The sequence below is a fragment of the Balaenoptera ricei genome, chromosome 20, assembly GCF_028023285.1.
Source record: "Balaenoptera ricei isolate mBalRic1 chromosome 20, mBalRic1.hap2, whole genome shotgun sequence".
NCBI lineage: Eukaryota > Metazoa > Chordata > Mammalia > Artiodactyla > Balaenopteridae > Balaenoptera > Balaenoptera ricei.
This window is the reverse complement of record NC_082658.1, coordinates 277000-297487: the sequence shown is the minus strand read 5'-3', so window position 1 is coordinate 297487 and position 20488 is coordinate 277000. Positions and strand designations below refer to the sequence as shown.

Below are 20488 nucleotides of genomic sequence, written 5' to 3'. Positions count from 1 at the left end.
TAACCACATTTTCTTCCTAAATCACTCCAAAATTGGGCCCTTCCTATCCTTTTATTAGATCATAGCTATAAAAAATATTTAAATTATACAAACGCCAACATTCCTAAAACAGATTATACCATCACTAAAGATCAGATACTATTAACAAAACAGCAAGGATGTACATAATTTTCTTCCCTTAATTCAAAAGTCAAAAGGAGAAACACTAATGGTACAGAGACCAAATAACCAGCTCTTTAAAAAAAAACACTAAACTCTGTGCATTATTGAAAGAATTTATTTAATATGTAATAAAAGGATGTCTATTCTTTGGGCATAGGGAAATTATATTTCATAATTTTGTTTTAAATAAGAAACTGATTCAGACTATACCTACATCAATATTATATTCACATTCTTTAAAAAGTCACTAGCTATTCCTAACTGCCATTTAAGTAACTGGGATAATAACAAACTTAAAATGGTACAGCTTTCCTTTAAAAAAGCTTTTTGTATCACCTATTTAATATACAAAGCAAATTTCACAGAAAATCATTCTACTCTGGGCTAAAAGTATTCAGGCTTTTTGGGAAAAGTGGCATGAGAAACAGTATTTGTTTTTCTCATTTTACCTATTTAGTACCATGATTCCCACCCTGATTTTATGAAATTCTTAACATGAATGTCTTTAGCAGGTAGCACAACAATTTCAAAACAATTCCGAAACAATGTTAAATTTTATTCCATCTTTTTAATAACTATAAATACAATATAGGAGAGGGGAGAGCTAGGGGAGCAGAGAGAAGAATCTTGGGAAAATCCATGTGTGCCGGCATCAAAACGTCTACAACCCACTGACCTTGGCCATTCACTCAGGCGTCCAAGATGGCCTGGGGCCAGTGACTACTGAGGGTACCTTCTGCAAAAGCCACTTCTCTTTCCCTGCTCATGTTCAACTGGAGACAAACTTCTGCCTCCAATCCTCAGCTGCAAAAAGCTTCTCATTAAACCTGCTCAATTACCCACCTACTTAGAGTGCTTAAAGGTCATTAGGTCTCAAGAGCTCCTCTTTAAACAAAGGAGGAAGCTGAGGCTCCCCCAGGGGGACACTGGACACGCTAGTCCTGGGGCTCATCTCACCCCCCCCCACCCCGTGCAGCACATGCACCAGCTAACATGCAACCCAGACGTGAACACTGCTCAGGGCAGCCTGAGCCAGTCCATCCGTGGTAAGAAAGCACTCTTCCTCAGTCTAAACTAGGCTAAAATAAAATAAAAAAAACATTCTGGGAAGATGAAAAGTGAACGGGTTAGAATCAATATGCATAAAATCACTTAGGGAGAGTTTAACACTGACTTATTAACCAACTCCTATAATAATAAATCTGAAACCCTGACAAATTATAAACCTACGGAATTTGTTACCCTGAGATATGATAGGCAGAAGCTACACATGTATTTTAAGAGAAATTCATAAGAAAAAGTTAAAGATAATTAGAACATACCTAATTTCCTGAAGATAACATATGGGAAGAACTGTTACTATCAAAAATAGAATTCAAGGTTGGAATAACTAGTCTGACACAAGATTCGCTTCCCAGCTTCCCTCACCCTTCTGACTACTGTGAATAGCAAATGCTCTCATTTCAGCCGCATAGTTACTATTCTAATAAAGCATCCAAAGGGTTGGCTTGTTTTATCTTGAAGTATGTAGTACAGCAGACTTGAAAATTATCCTTAACAAACCCTGGACCGTGGATAAGAAGTTAGGAGAAAAACATGCAGTGTCCTACATACCCAGCACAAAGGCTGACACACAAGAGGCATGCAGTAAATGCATGTCAAATGTAGGGTTTATTAAAAACAGGTATGTTTATCTAGGACTTAAAGAGAATGAGATGAAATGATTCCTAATTCCAAAATTGGATACAACACTCTTCCTTAGGAAACATTTTGGTCTGTGGCTTTACAAATCTTCACAGCCCAAATCAACAATAAAACAAAATCCCAAAGGAAACCCAAACTACGACTTCAGCTATCCATTTCAACATCGTTCCTTTCACTAAAAGAGCTACTCAGACGTAAGATGAACATCTCTTAGCTTATCCATGTTGTCTGTTCTCTTAATGAGGCTAATAAAAAGTTAAAACAGCGGAGTAACAACATAGGAGTACCTCACACTTTTTACATGCTTCTACTCAGTTACATTTATCTTTTATTGACAAATATACTATTTTTTGTTTGTTTGTTCTGTTTTTTTTCTTTTTGGCCATGCCACGCAGCATATGGGATCTTAGTTCCCCGACCAGGGATCGAACCCGTGCCCCCTGCATTGGAAGCGTGGAGTCTTAACCACTGGACTGCCAGGGAAGCCCCTATTTTTTAAATCAATTTTTCTATTAATTTTCTGACCCCATAATAGTAAACATTATATATTTATATATATAAACATGTCCTTAATTTACCAACAACTTTGACAGCCAGAGATAGTTTTTAAGACGTACTAACTTTTAATGTTAATTTTAACATACATTGCTAGACTAAAAGTAATGTGTAATAAATATCGTTTTCAAATTTAAATATAAGAACTGATTTCCAACATATAGCTTCCAGATATTCAAAGCAGAATTCCAGATCAGTTTTGTCAAGCAAAAATTTTCTATTACTCAAACTGAGGTATAAAGTGTATAACGCAGTTTGTGTTCTAAGCAAGGGGAAAACTCACTAACTTCCTTCTTTTGTAAATGTCCTTTGCCACAAATTTGTGAGAAGCACATCTTCAATCCAAAAAAATTTTTCTTTAGTTCATATAGTGCCTTTTTCTGTACCTGAACCTCACCAACAAGGAAAAAACAATGAAAAAAAACGACATCAATTGTAAGAGTAGTAAAAATATCAAAGACAGAACTAAAAATGAGCACAACAGGTCAGCTAATTTAAGTAATGACCAAAAAAAGCCAATCAAATGTCATCTAGCTTGCCTAAACCTAGATTTAAGTTTTTCTCTTTATAATGTTCAAAATATCTTATCAGAAAATACATTTTGTAGATTTTATATTGTTCTCTTGTAATATTTGTTTTTCCTATGTCCTTGAAAAACAAATTTCACTAGGTGAAATTGTTTTAATGTTTCCAAATTAGTTCAAGAAAATGCCTGATTTTATTCAATTATTTTCCATAACATAACAACTTAGAAGTAAGACCTTGTTTAAAGGAAAATAGGCAAAGATATCAAACTGCAAAAAGGTCACTAAGAAAAAGGATATAGTATTACAGAAAGGGGGGAGGGTATAAAGTATTGGTCCCAGATGGGAGAACATCCCTGTCTGTATTAATTCCCGCTACCATATCTGAATCAAATATAAATTTTACTATATTTTCAAACTGATATATCAGAAACATCAGAAATGAGACTCTTTATTTCTTCCAGTTACCAGTCTCAAAACATCATTCATCTTGGGACAACTTCTCTTGCCAAGATCTCTAAGTGCTGCCGTCTCAATAACTTGGGTCTTCATCTCTGCTTTTCAGTCCCTTGGCTGCACCCTAGTCTTGGTCCTCACTAAAAAAAACAAAAACACAAAAACAAAACAAAACAAAAAACGCTTCTCTCTTCCTTTTTTCTTTCTGTTTGCAAATCAGAAATTATCCTAATGACGGCTAATGATAACATCAGCAGCTACTACTAAATGCCTACTATGTGCCAGATATTGTGCAAGGTTTAGTTCTAGTTCTCACGATAATCCTCTATGACAGACATTACTAGCCCCATTTACCAGATGTTTCCACATGAAGCTCAGAGATGTTAAGTTCTCTGCCCAGGGTCATACAGGAATTAAGTAGAAAATCAGGATTTGAATCCAATTCTATTTAACTCTGAAGTCTGTCCACTGCTCTGTTTCTCCAACTAGAAAAGTAGCACATAGCTGGGGCAAAAGTAGCCAAAGCACCCTCAATCTCTCAAGCCCATGAGGGTGCCCTGAAATCCTCTTCATCACCACTTCCCTTATCATGTTTTAACAGTATCGTTTTCTCTTTTTATTGCAGATATTTAACATTTTATATTATTAATTAAATAGGCTTTTATTAACTAGTACAGATTTTTGACAACACTTACAAACTTATTTTTATGGGAAATGAGTCATGAGTTAAAAGCCACAATCTAAAAGCAAACTTTTAAAGTACAACCCACATGTAAGCCAAGAACATCCTTTTAGTATTATATTTGAGAGTAGGAGATGCATGTCAGTATCTCTATGATTTTAAATCTCCTTATGATTTAAAAAGGGTGCAATCTAGTAGTTCTCAAGTTCTAGTCTCTAAAAGCAACGTAATGGCGTAAGAGTAAACAAACCACTGCATTCAAGAGAAATCCAGCCTGCGTTGTTTTTGAAAATAAAGTTTTATTGGAACACAGTCACACCCAGCCATTTACATACTGTCTATGGCAGCTTTCTCACTATAATGCAGAGCTGAGTAATTGGAATAGAGATCATCTGCCCTGTAACACCTAAAATATTTACTATCTGGCCCTTTACAGAAAAAATATGCCAACTAACTGCTTTATTAGTAAATATAAATCAAGTATTTTTATTTCATCAACTACTGTATCTGTTTGGCTATGGGAATTAACATGTTTTTATTCCAAAGAGTAGTAAAAAGATGACAAAAGCAGAACACAACAGAATAAAAACAGGTAAAAGGGATCAAAGTAAATGAAAAGTATGGGTAAAATGAAGGATGGGTAATAATATTAGCACATATACAAGAAGGTAACACCTACTTGTTCCATTTTGGCACAAATGTTGCTTTAACCCTCCTCACAGCTAAAGGTAAAGGGGACAGAATCAGTTTCACCTGCTCGTTATGCCCAAAAAATAAAGTCCTAGCAGTTACTCATGAAAAAAACTTCTAGGTTCTCATAAATGGGACACTGTGGACATAATGAAAAACATCCTCCACAATATGCTTAGTTACAGCCAATATAATAGCAAGTTTCACACAGCTCTGCTATATGAAGTGTTTGTTAAATAAATATTTAGTGCTCATGAAATAAAATAAAGCACCTATAAATCCAACCAAGAGCCAAAGAAAGGTAGGCTAACATGCCCTTCCCTTATCCAGTTGGATCTTGGCATAAAATTTAGGTTTAGGCAGTAACATGACAATTTACAAAGTAATTCACCATCTTCTGCAGGTGCCTGCGTGTTAAAACCAGGGACCTCTTCCCAAGAACATGAAGCAGATCCTATTAAAGGCACTTTGGTCTCCTTTATACTAGTAAAATCAAGTTGTGAAAGCTTATTTTTAGGACTTTCCATTCAGAGATAATGTACTAATATCAGCAAAGTTAATTGGACCATCAGTTGAACATGGAAATAGACACTGTAGGTGTATTCACAATTACCACTGAAATGATATTCTACCCAAACTAATACTGAAAGGTTTTACTGTGCTAAAATCATCAAATGAAGTTGGTAGACCAAAAGAGACCTGATCATCTACTTATACAAGTCTGGGGAACCTCAAAGCAAGCTTTGCCTGATGACTGTATGAAGTGACCAGGGCATAATGCAAACCATTCGAATCCCATTACACAGTAAATGAGTCAATAAACTTGGGATCTTTTTCTTTACTATTCCCTCCCTGTCCATGGTATATTTAGGGGCCAATACATATCTTTTAATGTTGCTGTTACAGTGCCTTTTAATACATCGTTATCAGGGGAAAAAAGTCTAAATTTTACCTTCTGTAGAAGCTGCATCAATCATTACTCTTTGCATGAGTACTGGTTCCAATCCAAAGTCGAAAACTATGGTTTGGCGAAAAGTTCCAAATATTTCTGTGTTAAATGCTATCCCGACTTTATACACGTAATGATCTAATCCATTTTGGGCCATCTTTCCTCCTATCCATTCTTGACAGTTTTCTGGGACTTCTTGTGATACCTGGGTAGTACTATCTCCGGCAGATATTGCAATGATACTAAAATGAGGACGATGAGCGTCATAAAGCAATGCTACACGATACAGCATTCTTGCAGGCTACAAGGAAGTTAAAATAATTTGTTGAGTACAAGGGGGTGAAAAATCCAGTTGTAATTGGGCTCTTCAATGAAAATATTTCCATAAGGGACTTTTACTTTCCCATGCTTCTAAGACACTACGTTAAAAATACAAGTTGTACTCGTAAGCCATTTAAGAAAAAAAAATCAGAAGGGTTAAAAAAAAATCAGTTGTTAAAATGATATATTTATGATGTCAATTATATCTCAATAAGGCTGACATTTTCAAAAATGATACATTTACGCTACATTACTAGCCTCCCTGCTCTTTCTGTGATACATTAATCTTTCACTGTGGCAAAAGCTTTCACCCTGTATCACCATCACCTCCAACTTTCCATACCCTTGGCCTAAAAAAGTTTTATCTAGCCTCAAGGAGGAAGTCTTCATAGGAGAGCAGTGACCTCTGAAGACACTGGATTGGGTTCAAGGCCGAAGCTAAACGTTCCCAGATTTTTCATCCCAAGATGCAGATGGTACAGTGGAAGAAACATCACCAAAAAGTACACAAAATTTTTCCACTGCATATATTCACAGAAATATTTTACTTTGCTTCATTCTTAAACTTTGAACATTATAATTCAGGCTGGGAAGCACTGCAGAAAATGTCTCATATTAAAAACCCGTTATTACAGAATTTGTGGTTTCATTAAATCAAAATTAAAAACAAACTCATTGTTTGAATATCTTAGAACCACCAGATTAAACAATTCAATTTTTAAATAGTTAACTACAAGCCGTGAACCCCATCCTATGTTTTAAGTTTGGAAGACAACATGTCGAAGACCTCTTCACCAAATAAATAAATAAGCAAGTATCTAAACATCTACAAAGCTTTTATCTCAAAATCTAAGAAAAACCTGTACCCTTCATGATCAAAATACAGCAATATGCTTATCACAATATAGAACCTACATAAAAATGCACTTAGAATAAAACATTTTCAATGCTCTTTCAACACACAGATTTAAAGGTCCAAAAAACCTTTACGAAAATTGAAAGACACATATATTCTTCAACTATCACAAAATTCATACCTTACAAGTGAGAGCAAAGGTCCATGTCTGGTGAGATTTTTTGGTGTTGACAGTAACGGACAGATCAGGGTTATGCTCTACCTTTACTCCTTCTATACATTCACTAAGCTGAAAACAGAGAGCAGTTAATGTTATGTTTTATTCCTAAAAACACAAACACACACTGTTGGCATGGTAAATAAATGTCAACGGTAAAGATGCTGATGGAACTGTTTACAAAGCAAGGTATTTTATACATTAATTTTCAGTTATTTTTATAAGCACAAAATATAATAAAGCTAAAATAAGAGACATAAGAAAACTAACAACAACAACAACAACAAAAAATGGCAATAAAAACTCCCTGAATGAAGACAAATTAATATAATACCTGCAAGTCTCCAAACAAATGGCTTAGTTCTGCTCTTTATTTTTGCAAATGGGTCTACTTTTGCTACTAAAAACACTTTATCAAGAATCAAGTGTTTCACATAGAGGATAGGGAAATAAACCAAGATACAGCACGAAATAAAGTCAAGACTCAAACAAGGGCACTGTTTAAAACAAACAAACAAAAAAATGCAGTTTATTTTCCTCACCACTTTCTCAGGAGATAATGAATTCATCCACTTTTCTATCAAGGTTTCCATGTAACTGCCTGAGAGCTGTTTATTCTCATTTTGCTGTTTCAATTTTATCAACCGTGAAGCATATCTTTTCTGCCATTCTGCTAGTTCTTCCTGGGAATGTGCTGAAGTACACTGGGCACCATACCTACAGATTCCTTGCTCTAAAAATCTAAGTAGAATAGGAAAGACTGTTTTATCATATACTTTGTTGGACCATTTAAAAGATAAACTTCCAGCATTTGCCCTCCGACTCTCCAATAACAAAAACAAAACTTCATCTCCTGAAAGGCCATATTTATCACATGTCTTGCACCGAAGAGGAAGAAGAGGTTTAGAAAACATTTGTAACAGTTAATCAAAACAGCAACCCCCACCATGTTCACTGACCTCTTTCTCTGGAGTAAGGGGATGACAAAGCAGAACATATTCATAACCGCCCCCCACCCACAAACACTGGCATTGCAAAGGTAGCTTCCTTCATGGTATAACAACTCTGTTAGACAATTCCTCTTAGAGCAGAATTTTTCTAAAGCAACACTGACATCAAGTGGATTAGTTCGTCAAGCACAGGTATGCCCTACTTCCCAAAATGATACGACCTAAAGAAAATTTTCCACATACTAGAAATTTTGTTCTGGGAAAAAAAAAAAAAAAAAAAAAGTAATATGTCACTGAATTAACATTTCAAGGCTTCTACTTTTCACCTTCAAATGTAATGCTTTCACTCTTCCCTACATTACTATTGCCTATATTTCATTGAGAATATTGGACTATATTAATTTGCTTGAAGTTTTAAATAAATTAAGAATAAAAGTTTTATGTAAGAATCACAATTAATTCAATAGTCAGATTAAATTCTTCAATGGGTAAATTCATAAAATTCAACTGATAATTCAATGGTCAAAACAGATAAAAATGCAAGACTTTGATCAGTAACTTTTTTTTTTTAACTTTTAAATACTCTATAAAATAATAGATCCAGCCAGTTTTTAAACATTCAAAAATTAATAAAAGATCTTCTGAGAGAAAAAATGAAAATCAAACTATAAATAGCAAATGGATAAAAGCAATGTTATGTTATAGATAATTTTTCAACTGGAAAAATATAAGAAATACAAAATGAACCACAGCACAGTGTAAATTATCAAGTGTTTCACCCTATTTGAAAAGACGAGTGTATTTAAAGCTTTTCTTGATGATACATAAAGTACTTGAACTTAAATTATGCTATTTATTAAGTTCTCTTATGCTTAAGACACATTTAAAATCATGCATTTGTTTCTCTTCAGTATGTCGTAATAAGTCAAATATTTCTTTGTCTTTCTATTGCTTTGCTTTAAATTATTTCCCTAAAAATTGAAGGTTTGATATTCTCATCTGGACTATAAATTTTCTCATACTTCCTTTGCACGGGATCGCGTTCTACCTCTCCTACAACATTGATGCCACCAGGATTTTAAAAATTTACTACCTAGTTTCTTTATTTCTACAATAAAATCAAACCTGACCTCTTGACTATTCAATCATCAAAGCTGCATATCAAACTTCCTTCATTATCAAAAGCAACCTAGAGTAATTAGAACTTATATCTAAAGAACCAATAGTTTCTAGTTCTTATAAAAAGAACCTTTCTTGATGTAACTTTAATAATTCTTTCTACCTTAACATATAATTATTAAATTTTGAAAGGTTAGCCCTTCAAATATAAATTACTCATAAATTCTATATAAGATTACGTGATAATAGATTTTCTTTTTTTTTTAGAAAAGTTATTAAAATAATTTAAGATTTCTTTATCTATTTTATGCTCCATTTCAGTTTAAATAAGGTAACTTCAACTTCAATCACCATAATTTAGGTAAATTTCACATAAACAAGAGACCAGCAATTAAATTGAGTCATATTAATCCAACTGGTATTACAGAAGTCTTAACAATCTCCATTTAGATCACTGTTGTTTATAATTAAAAGAAGGATCATCAATATGGTTTTGATTATTATTTAATGATAATGACCATTTTGGCTTCTGTTTCAAATTGAAAATAAACCATTTTACTCAATTGTTATGCTTCTTCCTTCACATATTCTTTAAATCTGAATTACTACTTTTCAAAAAGTGAAGGAAAATTAACTATCCTTTGAATAAAGACATGTCATTGGTTTAAAAAAAAAATTCACGTTACCTTTTACACAAAGTATATTCCTCGCTGCTTGTGATTCCCCTAGGTGGTGGGCGGAAATGCCAACCATTACAAGATCCTAGAGAGTAATCAGGATATAGTCTTATCATTTGAGGCTTGCTGATAATTCTGATATTTTAATGTGTAAGAAATACTATAAACCCTCCATACACATCATCTCAGATGATGTAAAAAGAACATGACATGCTTGCCTCTACCAAAAGAGTCATCTACCAGTCAAACGAATTATAAATCACTTAGCCATATGAAACTTAGAAATCACTGAAGAAGCAGTTACACAGCAGCTAAGACAAATCAATGACCCTTACTCTATCCCAGCGGCTGGCGGACACACTTCCAAGTGCAGTCTCCTGCCTGGCATCTAAAGGGGGGACGTGTTGGCATGCTTGTCATTTCTTAAGTATGAGCCGTGTCTCTATTAGGAACTATTTCAGGAATGAGAAAATTATGGTATCCTGGAAGGAAATTTTGTAAAACAAATTCCAGTACTGCATATGGAGTGAGAAGAAGTTCCACTTTACCATCCATGTTCCTTAGGGTCTGCCTGACACATGGCACTGAATGAAGTAATCTTTTTTTAATAATTGAAATAAAGTTCAAAAAGGTGAATTCTGAGATAAGAGCTAAAAAATAACATTAGTTTCCTTCTGAATACAATGAGTTTTAATTAATGCACTTGGATAAAAGGTTCCAAATAAGCCAAGGAAAATAAAGCGTCAGAGAGGAACGGCTGAGCTCCAGAGGCTGGGCAGCAGCAAGTTTCCCAGGACCCTGTAGCCATTTTCTACGTCCTCACCGGTCACTGCGCTCCGCCGCCCCCAAAGCACACTCTGCCCGGCTGAGCTTAAAGCTGCGTTTTGCCCCTTCCTATCTGCGTGACCGGGAAAATTACCGAACCTTAATGAACATCAGTTTTATCACCTATCAAAGAGATGAAGAAAGACTCTAAGAAGTCAGTACTCGTTTCTGTGAAAGCCACTACATGGTAGACATCATTCAGCAAACGCTCAATGAATGCCCGTCTCTCTTCACCTTCCTCTGGCAGGAGAAGAGGAGATCACAGACTTTCACTGTGGCAGGAACAACGTAGCTTACAGGTCAGAACTTCCAAAAAGTAGTAACTGTACTAGCCTGTGATAGAGAGAAAGGAGAAAAGACCTCCCTCTGCAGATTGCTAAGAGCAAGGTTCAAGTTCAGAACTGTGCACATGGAGGAAAGAAGGCAAAATAGGTCACTTCCGGGGTTACCTCCCATCTCCGTACTCTATTACTCCATGACAGGGGCTAGTGAACAAACTGCTTCCATCCGCACTACTTCTTAAAATTAAATCTTTATATTCTCTCTTGTACCTCCACTAACATGTAATCTAACTCAGAAATTTCCTCCCAATAATCAATAAAGAAGCAATGCCCAAAATCACAGCTACCAGAAGTTATACAGTTTCGTACTTACCCTCTTCTAAGTCTTCCACATGATATCCAGAGAGGACGTTACCGGTTGCTGTCTGCAATTTTTCAAATGAAAGAAATTTTTATAATAAGAAATAACTAGTTGATGTTGAATTAAACTTGGACATTTTTAACATTTTTTTAAAAAGCTTGAGATTGAATATTTAGAAATTTTTAATAAACATTAATATGCAAACGGTATCTTTTGCTCCTTGCTCTAGTTTCCATACGTAAATATGGAAAAGAAGTACTTCTGTGGCCCTCATTAAGGAAACTGATAGAGATTCCTTCCCTACATAAAAATTACCCGGGAGCAAGAGAAGTCTCGGTCCCCAGTCCTGAACCCCGTGGAGTAGCACCTTCCATCCGTGTACGTATTGCACTCTCCTCTGCTAACGTCTACAGTATGACCAGCCGGCGAGGGGCTTTTTCTCCTGCATCAAGTGCAGCACCACCACCACTTGAGGACCTGGGAGCCTGTCCTGGCCGAGTCCCCCTCGCTGCTCTAGGACGAGACCTTCTCCCACAGTGGAGCCCACGGCTGGGGACCCGCTCGCCCTGACTTCCCCTCTAATGCACGTAAGTCCTCCACGTGCCCCTTGGGCTATAACTTTACTCTAAGCTCCACACCCCCAATTGCAACTGAGTGCCAGCTAGAGAACAGGTAAGTGCCAGCTTAACTATTCTATAGCATTTTACGTGCTGGGCCACTGTCAGCCATGCACAGATCCACTGTCCACAGCCTGCAACTGCCTTCCTGCATCCCTGCGCCTCAGAGGATCCGGCGCGTAATGAATGCTCAGTAAATCTGGGTGGACGGGTGGATGGGTGCATGGATGGATGACCACCCAGGCACTTCAAACACAGTACGTGTAAGTGAAGTTCATCAACTTTAACCCCAAATCTCATCTTCCTTCAGCGCTCCTTATCTCAGGTTAATGGATTCATCTTCCCCCAAAAGAGCCAGGCTGAAACCCTGAAAGCCATCTCAGACTCTGTCCTGCTCCGAGTATTCTCCAAATCTTTGCCCAACCAGGTCTAGAATGCCTCTCACGTCTGTCTCATACTCAACACCCCCTGCCACTATCCTAGGTAAGAGCATCATTACTACTGGTCTCATCTACCCCTGAACCAACTGACTGCCAACTTATTGTACCAAGTCACTCCTGGCTCTTTACTTAGCTGCCTCTATCCTTTAACGTCAGTTCTGACACTAGCCTCCCTGGTTTCCCTGCAGGGTGTTTATCTCTCCTTTCCCTGCTTGTACTTCCATTACAGAACCTACTGACCACAGGCTGCCCTGTGGCTACATTAGCTATGCACATCTTGGGCTGGCCCTTCAGATTGTTTTTCATGGATTTTTCAGCTTTCCAAAACCCAAAGAACCTTGAACAGCACACGCACTCAGTAAATGTCGAACTGAATGAGAAGGAGGAAATGGTATCCCAAGATGAAATTTGGAATGCCTTGTACCATAGAAAGAATGGCATAAATGCTAATTGGGTATAACTGAAACAATAATATCACCATAATTTACATGTCACTGATTAAATTGGACCCTTTTTAGGTTGGGCTGGAACTAAATCACTATAATACTGTTTCAACAGGAAAATGCCTTCTGATTCTCAAACTACTTACTAACAAGTTTTTAAAGACAACCCATTCTTTTTGCAAAATGAGGACTGAATATAAGAATACATAAGCTAACAAATAAATCAGGAGTAATTATTAACATTATAAGGACTCTATGCGCACCAAAAAGGTATATTAAAAGATCCTTTAAAATTCTATAAGCAAGATCTAAGCAGCATAGTCCCACACTAGCCCTTAAAATATGATTCTAACTACAGAGAATTTATAAATATAAGAGCTAAAAATTCACTACAAGTATGAATTGAAAGTATCTCCTCTAAAAAAATTTATCAAAATAAATTTACCAAATATGCAAGAAAAAATGGGAAGACAATGTTTTGGTGATGAAATAAAGCTGAAAGCATGTATAACTGTCAGAAGGGAAACACGCGTGGCGCCCTTCGTGAGTCAGCGTCTACAACAGCCCGCGAGCGGGCGGAGCGCGCCTGTGGTGACACTGCAGCCCTCAGCCTGGCGGGCTCTGGGGAGCAGCACATCCACATCAGAAGAGCTGGTGAAAACGAGCAGCTCGAGCCTGGGCTGAATGTTCGGCCACTGTGGCTTTTAGTTTCCAGGTATTGTGTTTAGTTTTGTTTTTTTAACACCCTTTTTATATGCTCAGACCCTAAGACAGAAAGGCAACATCAATTAGTTTGTGATCTTCAGTCTCTACTGAGACCTTCAGGGAAGGCAGCCGAAGTTCACACTGCTAGAATTCCTGTAAAGTTACAATCAAATCTATTGATTGGATATTTGAAGTTTTCCTAAAGAATATGTGTTGTTTTTCTTTTCATTAGTCAGCCTTTAGTTCCATGTCTTTATTCTCATCCACTAGTATTTACAGGTCAAACGTCAGCTCAGCCCAATCTTTAAATAACACATTGTTGCTATTTTTAAATACGTCAGGTGCAATAATAAGTAAGGGTAGCATTGTTTGTTAGCTTTTTCTAGATGGATTTTTTAGTAGTACCAGTGCACTAACCAAAAATACTACTACTCTGGTTACACAGAAAAGAAATTATAAACAAAATTTAAGTCACTTATTCCAAAAGTACAGTCACAAAATGAGAGTCAAGTGATATTTGTGACCTTATACATAACAGGATTATAAATATTAAAAATAAAATTTTATATATATTTGTGTATGATTATCAGATGTAAAGCTGCTAATTCAACTAAGGTAATAAAAGAGGAGAACAAGGCCAAAAATCATCTTATTTTATGTTCTCATTTTAAGAGTCTAAAACACTTATAATTGTCATATTTTACTTCTTAGAAATTAAAAGACTACGTATATACCAGAAGGGAAATGGCTTCGAAGTTAATTAGAGCTTATTGATTCTCAGTTAATTCATAATAAGATAACATAAGACTAAGAAAATACCATTTTTTAAAAGGCTATTTAATTGTAGCAAAACAAACAGTATCTTTATGCAGCTTATATAATTCACCATGACTGTCTTCTTTGCTCACTTATTTGTTGGTGTGAACTGCGATGTATGATTAGATTTGAAGTGGGAAAGTAACCTACAGGAGGTCAAGGTTTACACCCGGGGGCTCTTCTCATCCTCCTGGCCCGACAGGAGCACCCTTACCGCACTCTCCACGAGACCAGCACCTTCTCATTCTCAACTCAGCTTAAGTGTCTCGTCCCCTCACCACCATTCCAGTTATTTTTCCATCACAGAAAGCTTATTCTTTTCCCATCACAGAAAGCTTCTTCTTTTCCCTCATACCACTTACCTCAACGTAAGTAAGAATTATACCTATACTTGTTTAATTGATTTATGTATTTATTGTCTATCTCCTCCCCAAGACTCTAACCTCCCAGACGACAAGGACCATGAGTGTCTTGTTCAGTGCTGTATCCTCAGCACCAAGCATAATACCTAGCACATAGTAGATGCCATTTTTTAAATAAATAAGCCAATCAATCGATCACTTTACATGGGCTTCCATTTATGATAAAAACTGACAAAAATGGCTGTTTTTAAAATGAGACATCTAAATAAAAATACTCTTATATGCCCGTATGAGGAACAGAAATTTGAGACTTACAAAGTCACGGGCCTTCTACATGCCGCTGCTGTCCCCGGCCTTCAACTGCTTCACCAGAGCACATTTCTGTTCACCATTTACCCTGATACACATTATCTCCATCAGCTAAACTCATTCCCTAAAGATACTCCTCAAATCACAGACTTCTATTAGTTACTTAAAAACACAGAAGGCTTGAGGAGTATCTCACTTTTAATAAAAGAATTTTCTAATTGCCAGATGTAGTTAAAAACTAAAATTTCCCCATTATCTTTCCATTTATTGGCCAGAGACAGCTAACAAAAACTAGGGACAAAACAGAAGACCTGGGATGCAGAGGCACCTTGATAGGAAGCAAAGTTCCTAGGATGGGACCAAGCCTGGTTACAGAAAGTCTAAAGGCTGCACTACCCCATCTTTAAAGCCTTGCTGATGCCCAGTGATTTTCCAAATTTTCATAAAGAACACGTACTAGCCAGACTGAGTTAAACTCTTCCCAAAGAGATCCAGTGAAATAGTCTTACCTCCGTTTCTGTGAGAAGTATTTTCAGTCTTGTCAAATCTTTTGTTACCATCCCATTCTGAAAGGGCAAATGAAAAATGGAAAAACCAAGTAGTATATTAGTTCTTTACTATGGGGACTTAACCCTTCAGCTGTTTCTAAGGTTTATCTGTAAAAAGAAAACCGATGCTATGCTCATCTCCCATCCTCATTACCATTGGAGGTGGTGATAAAGCTAACCATCTATGTGCAAAGTTAAAAAGATTAACAGGACAAAAGATACAGTGTGCCCTACAACACTGTATTCACCTTGCCCAAGAAGTTAAGATTAATTCAATAAAATATTCACAAAGGGTATCACTGAAGAGCAAGATAGAGTAAGTAAAGAAAAAAATAAACCTCAACTTTTTAAAACTCCTTTTTCTAAAACTAATAGGCTATATTTACAAAATGGTGAACTCAGTTACTTATGGCTCAGATTCACATACAATGATCACACTACTTAAAGATGGTTCATTAACAAAGCTGTTGAAGGAAAATACGTAAAACATTCACTCTTCTGAAATTCAAATTTCACTTGAGATTTGAAAGCAAATTGCTTCTTCCTAATTTTAAATTTAAAAATCTACAAACAATAAATGCTGGAGAGGGTGTGGAGAAAAGGGAACCCTCCTACACTGTTGGTGGGAATGTAAGTTGATACAGCCACTACGGAGAACAGTATGGAGGTTCCTTAAAAAACTAAGAATAGAACTACCGTATGACCCACCAATCCCACTCCTGGGCATATACCCTGAGAAAACCATAATTCAAAAAGAGTCATGTACCACAATGTTCATTGCAGCACTATTTACAATAGCCAGGTCATGGAAGCAACCTAAATGTCCATCAACAGATGAATGGATAAAGAAGATGTGGTACATATATACAACGGAATATCACTCAGACATTAAAAGGAATGAAACTGGGTCATTTGTAGAGATGTGGATGGACCTAGAGACCGTCATACAGAGTGAAGTAAGTCAGAAAGAGAGGAACAAATATCGTATATTAATGCATATATGTGGAATCGAGAAAAGTGGTACAGATGAACCTATCTGCAAAGCAGAAATAGAGACACAGACGTAGAGAACAAACGTATGGACACCAAGGGGGGAAAGGGGGGGTGGGATGAACTGGGAGATTAGGACCGACGTGTATACACTGCTGTGTATGGAATAGATAACTAGTTGAGAGCCTGCTGTACAGCTCTGTGGTGACCTAGAAGGGAGGGAAATCCCGAAGTTGGGGTCGGTGGGGGGGAATATGTGTATACATATGGCTATTTCACTTCGCTGTACAGCAGAAACTAGCACAACACTGTGAAGCAATTATACCCCGATAAATTAAAAAATTAAAATAAAATAAGTAAAAATCCAACAGGTAAAACTGTGTAATATGCTTAACTTGTATAGAAAAGTTCCTTAAGGATAGAATTATCTAAATAATAAAGAAGAGAACTATTCTTTATCATCTATTTAGAACTAAATACCCATATAATTTTGCTATATTAATAACACATCTTAGCTTTTATATTCATTTGTTAAAATGGTGACATCCAAAAATATTGTTAAACCAACTAAACAATTCACTGCCAAATAATTCCTTAGAAAATAACTAAATTACCCTCTGAGACGGGTCATTACATTGCACTCAACAATATACAAAGTACTTTCCTAATTTCCATTTTTTTTTTTTTTTTACCAAATATATATTTATTTGCAGTGAAAACACAACTTTGCTCCAGCTTTCCACAATTTATGTTAATTCAGAAGAAAAGTATAGAGAATTCATGCTGTATAACAAAGTATACATGTATTTTCTTGCTTTCACTGTTTTTCATTATGATTCCTGAAAAATATCAGCAAATTCTGTAACAGTTACCAACTGGTAAAAAAAAAGTTATAATATCTCTTTTCTTCCAATTTCTATAGATTGCCAACCCTAAAGTACAAAAAAAGTAGTCTTTCAATTATCTCATCCAAAAACAAACAAAAACTCTCAAAAATTAAATACTACATACAAACATTTATCCCAAAGTCTGAAAAGAATTAGATAACTCCATCAGAGCAGTCATGAATATTAACTTACACATATGACATCTTCAGAAACAAATGTAATTATTACTTAGTTTAGATAAATTTAAGCATTTTATAAATTGTTGAATTTAAGAATCCTATAAGATCATATGTCCACGGGAGCATTTCAAAACTCAAAAATATTTCCAGGTTCTGTTAAATTATACCTTTAAAGAAAATCATTTAGTTATTCTATACTTTCAAAGCTTAAAAAATATCTCCAATTCTTATATATATTATCACAAACTACAAGAATCCAATGATTAAACATCAGTTTGTTGAAGAGAAATAAGCATCTCAAGATACTTATAAACTTTGATTTCTGACAGAACCTAGAGGAACGTAGGTATACACCTAAGGAGTCAAATGGATGAATCCGCTTTCAGACATTCAAATTTAGAACTCATCAACATACCAGGGACTCTCCTGTCAGTGACTTGGCAAGAATGCTGGATACAGGTTGGAGCTTTCCTTTAAGCTGCATGCAGCAAAGCACTGCTTGAAAGGTACCATCTCCCTTGGCCAGTCCTTCTCCCAGCACTGTCATGAAAGAACAGCCATCATTAACCACGTAACATTCGATACACATTTTTCTCAATTTTATTATTAGCACACTATCCCAAGCATGACTTCTTTTATACTAAAAGAATAACTATAACTACTAGAGGAAGGCAGTGATGTTTCAGTTCTGTCCATGACATGCATAAAGCCAAGAAAAAGCATGGGACAATCAACATACCTAACCTACTACAGCCTATAGTCAGGTAGGATCACCGCAAAATCATGAGGAGAATTCATCTTACAGCTCTCCAGTGAAAATACTGTTCACCCTATGATTTCTGGGTAAATGAGGGCTTTTAAACTGCAGGGATAGACATTCGCTGAATAAAGTTCTTGCATTTTTGACAAAGAGACCCAGTGCCATTAAAATGCATAAGCATAGAAACTGCAAACCTCAATATTTCGATATTCCTAAGCAATTAAGAATTAGCTTTTATCAAAACCAGCAAGATTAACTAAGAACCCAATTGTCAGATGGCCAGAGAAAATGCTACCGAATTTGTCTGCAAGGGTTTACTGACTTAATTTAATACAATCACAAGGAGAACATATTTCTAACAATACAGAATATACTCATTTTTATGCCATGTCATTTGAGATGATTTCCCACAACTGCTAATGGTTCAACCAGTAAAAAAATCTGTACCCTTCTCTTTACTGCTAAGTCCAAGATTCTATTTTTGGTTTATACACACTTCAGCTTCCTTTGCAAAAAGATAATTTGCTGAAAGAAAATATTTTGGAAATTGCATTTTTTCTAATTATTTTCAAGGAAATGTTTTGTTTAAGTATCAATATAATATACTGCATTTAAAGTCCATTGGGTCCATCCTTAATATATATATATTTTTTTTAAATAAATGTAATTATTTTATTTATTTATTTTTGGCTGCATTGGGTCTTTGTTGCTGCCTGTGGGCTTTCTCTAGTTGCGGTGAGCAGGGGCTACTCTTCGTTGCGGTGCGCGGGCTTCTCGTTGCGGAGCATGGGCTCTAGGCGCAGGGGCTTCAGTAGTTGTGGCACGCTGGCTTGATAGTTGTGGCTCGCGGCCTCTAGAGCGCAGGCTCAGTAGTTGTGGCGCACGGGCTTAGCTGCTCTGAGGCATGTGGGATCTTCCCGGACCAGGGCTCGAACCCGTGTCTCCTGCATTGGCAGGCGGATTCTTAACCACTGCACCACCAGGGAAGCCCTGTTCTTAATATATTGATTTTGGTGGTACTGAATATATCCTTTTGTTATATGGTTCAATTTTTTTATTACCCAAATAACATAACAAAAGAACGCTAATAAAATTCTACACAGAAGTTCACTATAAACTCACCACTCAACCAAAAAACTGTTTTCACTTATTCATGTTCTCTTCAAATTCTGATCAATATTTACATAATTTTTACATGACTGTAACTGATATAACAGTTTATATCCTACTTTACTTCCCCTTGACACATTCAGTATTCTCCATATTACAGTGTTTATATTTACCATATTATTAGCTATATAATGTTCCATCAAGTAGATACATCAATTTACTTAACTATTCCCTTGATCCAGAACAGTTCCAATTTTTAACTATTAAAAAGAACACTGTAATAAACATCTTTCTACATATATATATTATTGAATCAGATTACTAAATTGAAAGTTGCAGTCTCTGTATTCAAGAAGGTTTTGTTCAACTACTTTCAGTTTAGACCAACCTGCTGTCACACCACCCATGTTACAGATCACTTATCTCCTCAACTGACAATTCCAATACATGACTAACAACAACGGAGCATCCTTAAGAATGTCTTGAGCATCTCAGAAAATTCCACAGTAAGCCCACATCTCCCTCAGATCTTACTATTCCTGAAACTATTCAAATATGACCTTTGGCAAGTCATTTTATCTCTCTGGTCCTCAGTGTGGTCATCTGTAGAACTGCAAGATGAAAACATGTGTTGCAAGGATCAAATAATATAATGCAAGCATTAATAAAATGCTCTGAAGAAAAATGACAGTCCTACCAAGGTCTGGATCACTCACATTCGCTAAGCCTGTTTCCTCCCCCGTAAAATGGAGGTGACAGTAGCTACCTAATAAGGTTGTGGTAAAGACTAACTGTGTTAATTATCTGAAGTATCTAGCACAATCTCCTCAAGAGTTCCCTAGATGTTACGTTCCCCTCTAAAAATTATAAAATAGTATTAAGAACTGTTGAGGAACTATCCTAGTTCCTTTTCAGTAATTGGGATATTAAGAAACTAGTTGTCCAGAGCTGAAGAATGTTTCAGGGAAATGAAAAAAAATGTAAGAATATTTC

General features: G+C 36.1%; 1 protein-coding gene across 9 annotated transcripts in view; it reads right to left on the bottom strand.

Moving 5' to 3' along the window:
- HELZ (helicase with zinc finger) overlaps positions 1-20488 on the bottom strand; it is a 155736-nt gene that overhangs the window by 101161 nt on the left and 34087 nt on the right. For all 9 annotated transcript variants that reach the window (XM_059909048.1, XM_059909046.1, XM_059909053.1 and 6 more), the window contains 7 exons: positions 18041-18165; positions 15531-15587; positions 11342-11393; positions 9872-9947; positions 7659-7857; positions 7081-7188; positions 5726-6023 (listed from right to left, as the gene is read on the bottom strand). In XM_059909048.1, coding sequence (XP_059765031.1) covers positions 5726-6023; positions 7081-7188; positions 7659-7857; positions 9872-9947; positions 11342-11393; positions 15531-15587; positions 18041-18165 — 915 coding nt within the window. The remainder of the gene's footprint in view (positions 1-5725; positions 6024-7080; positions 7189-7658; positions 7858-9871; positions 9948-11341; positions 11394-15530; positions 15588-18040; positions 18166-20488) is intronic.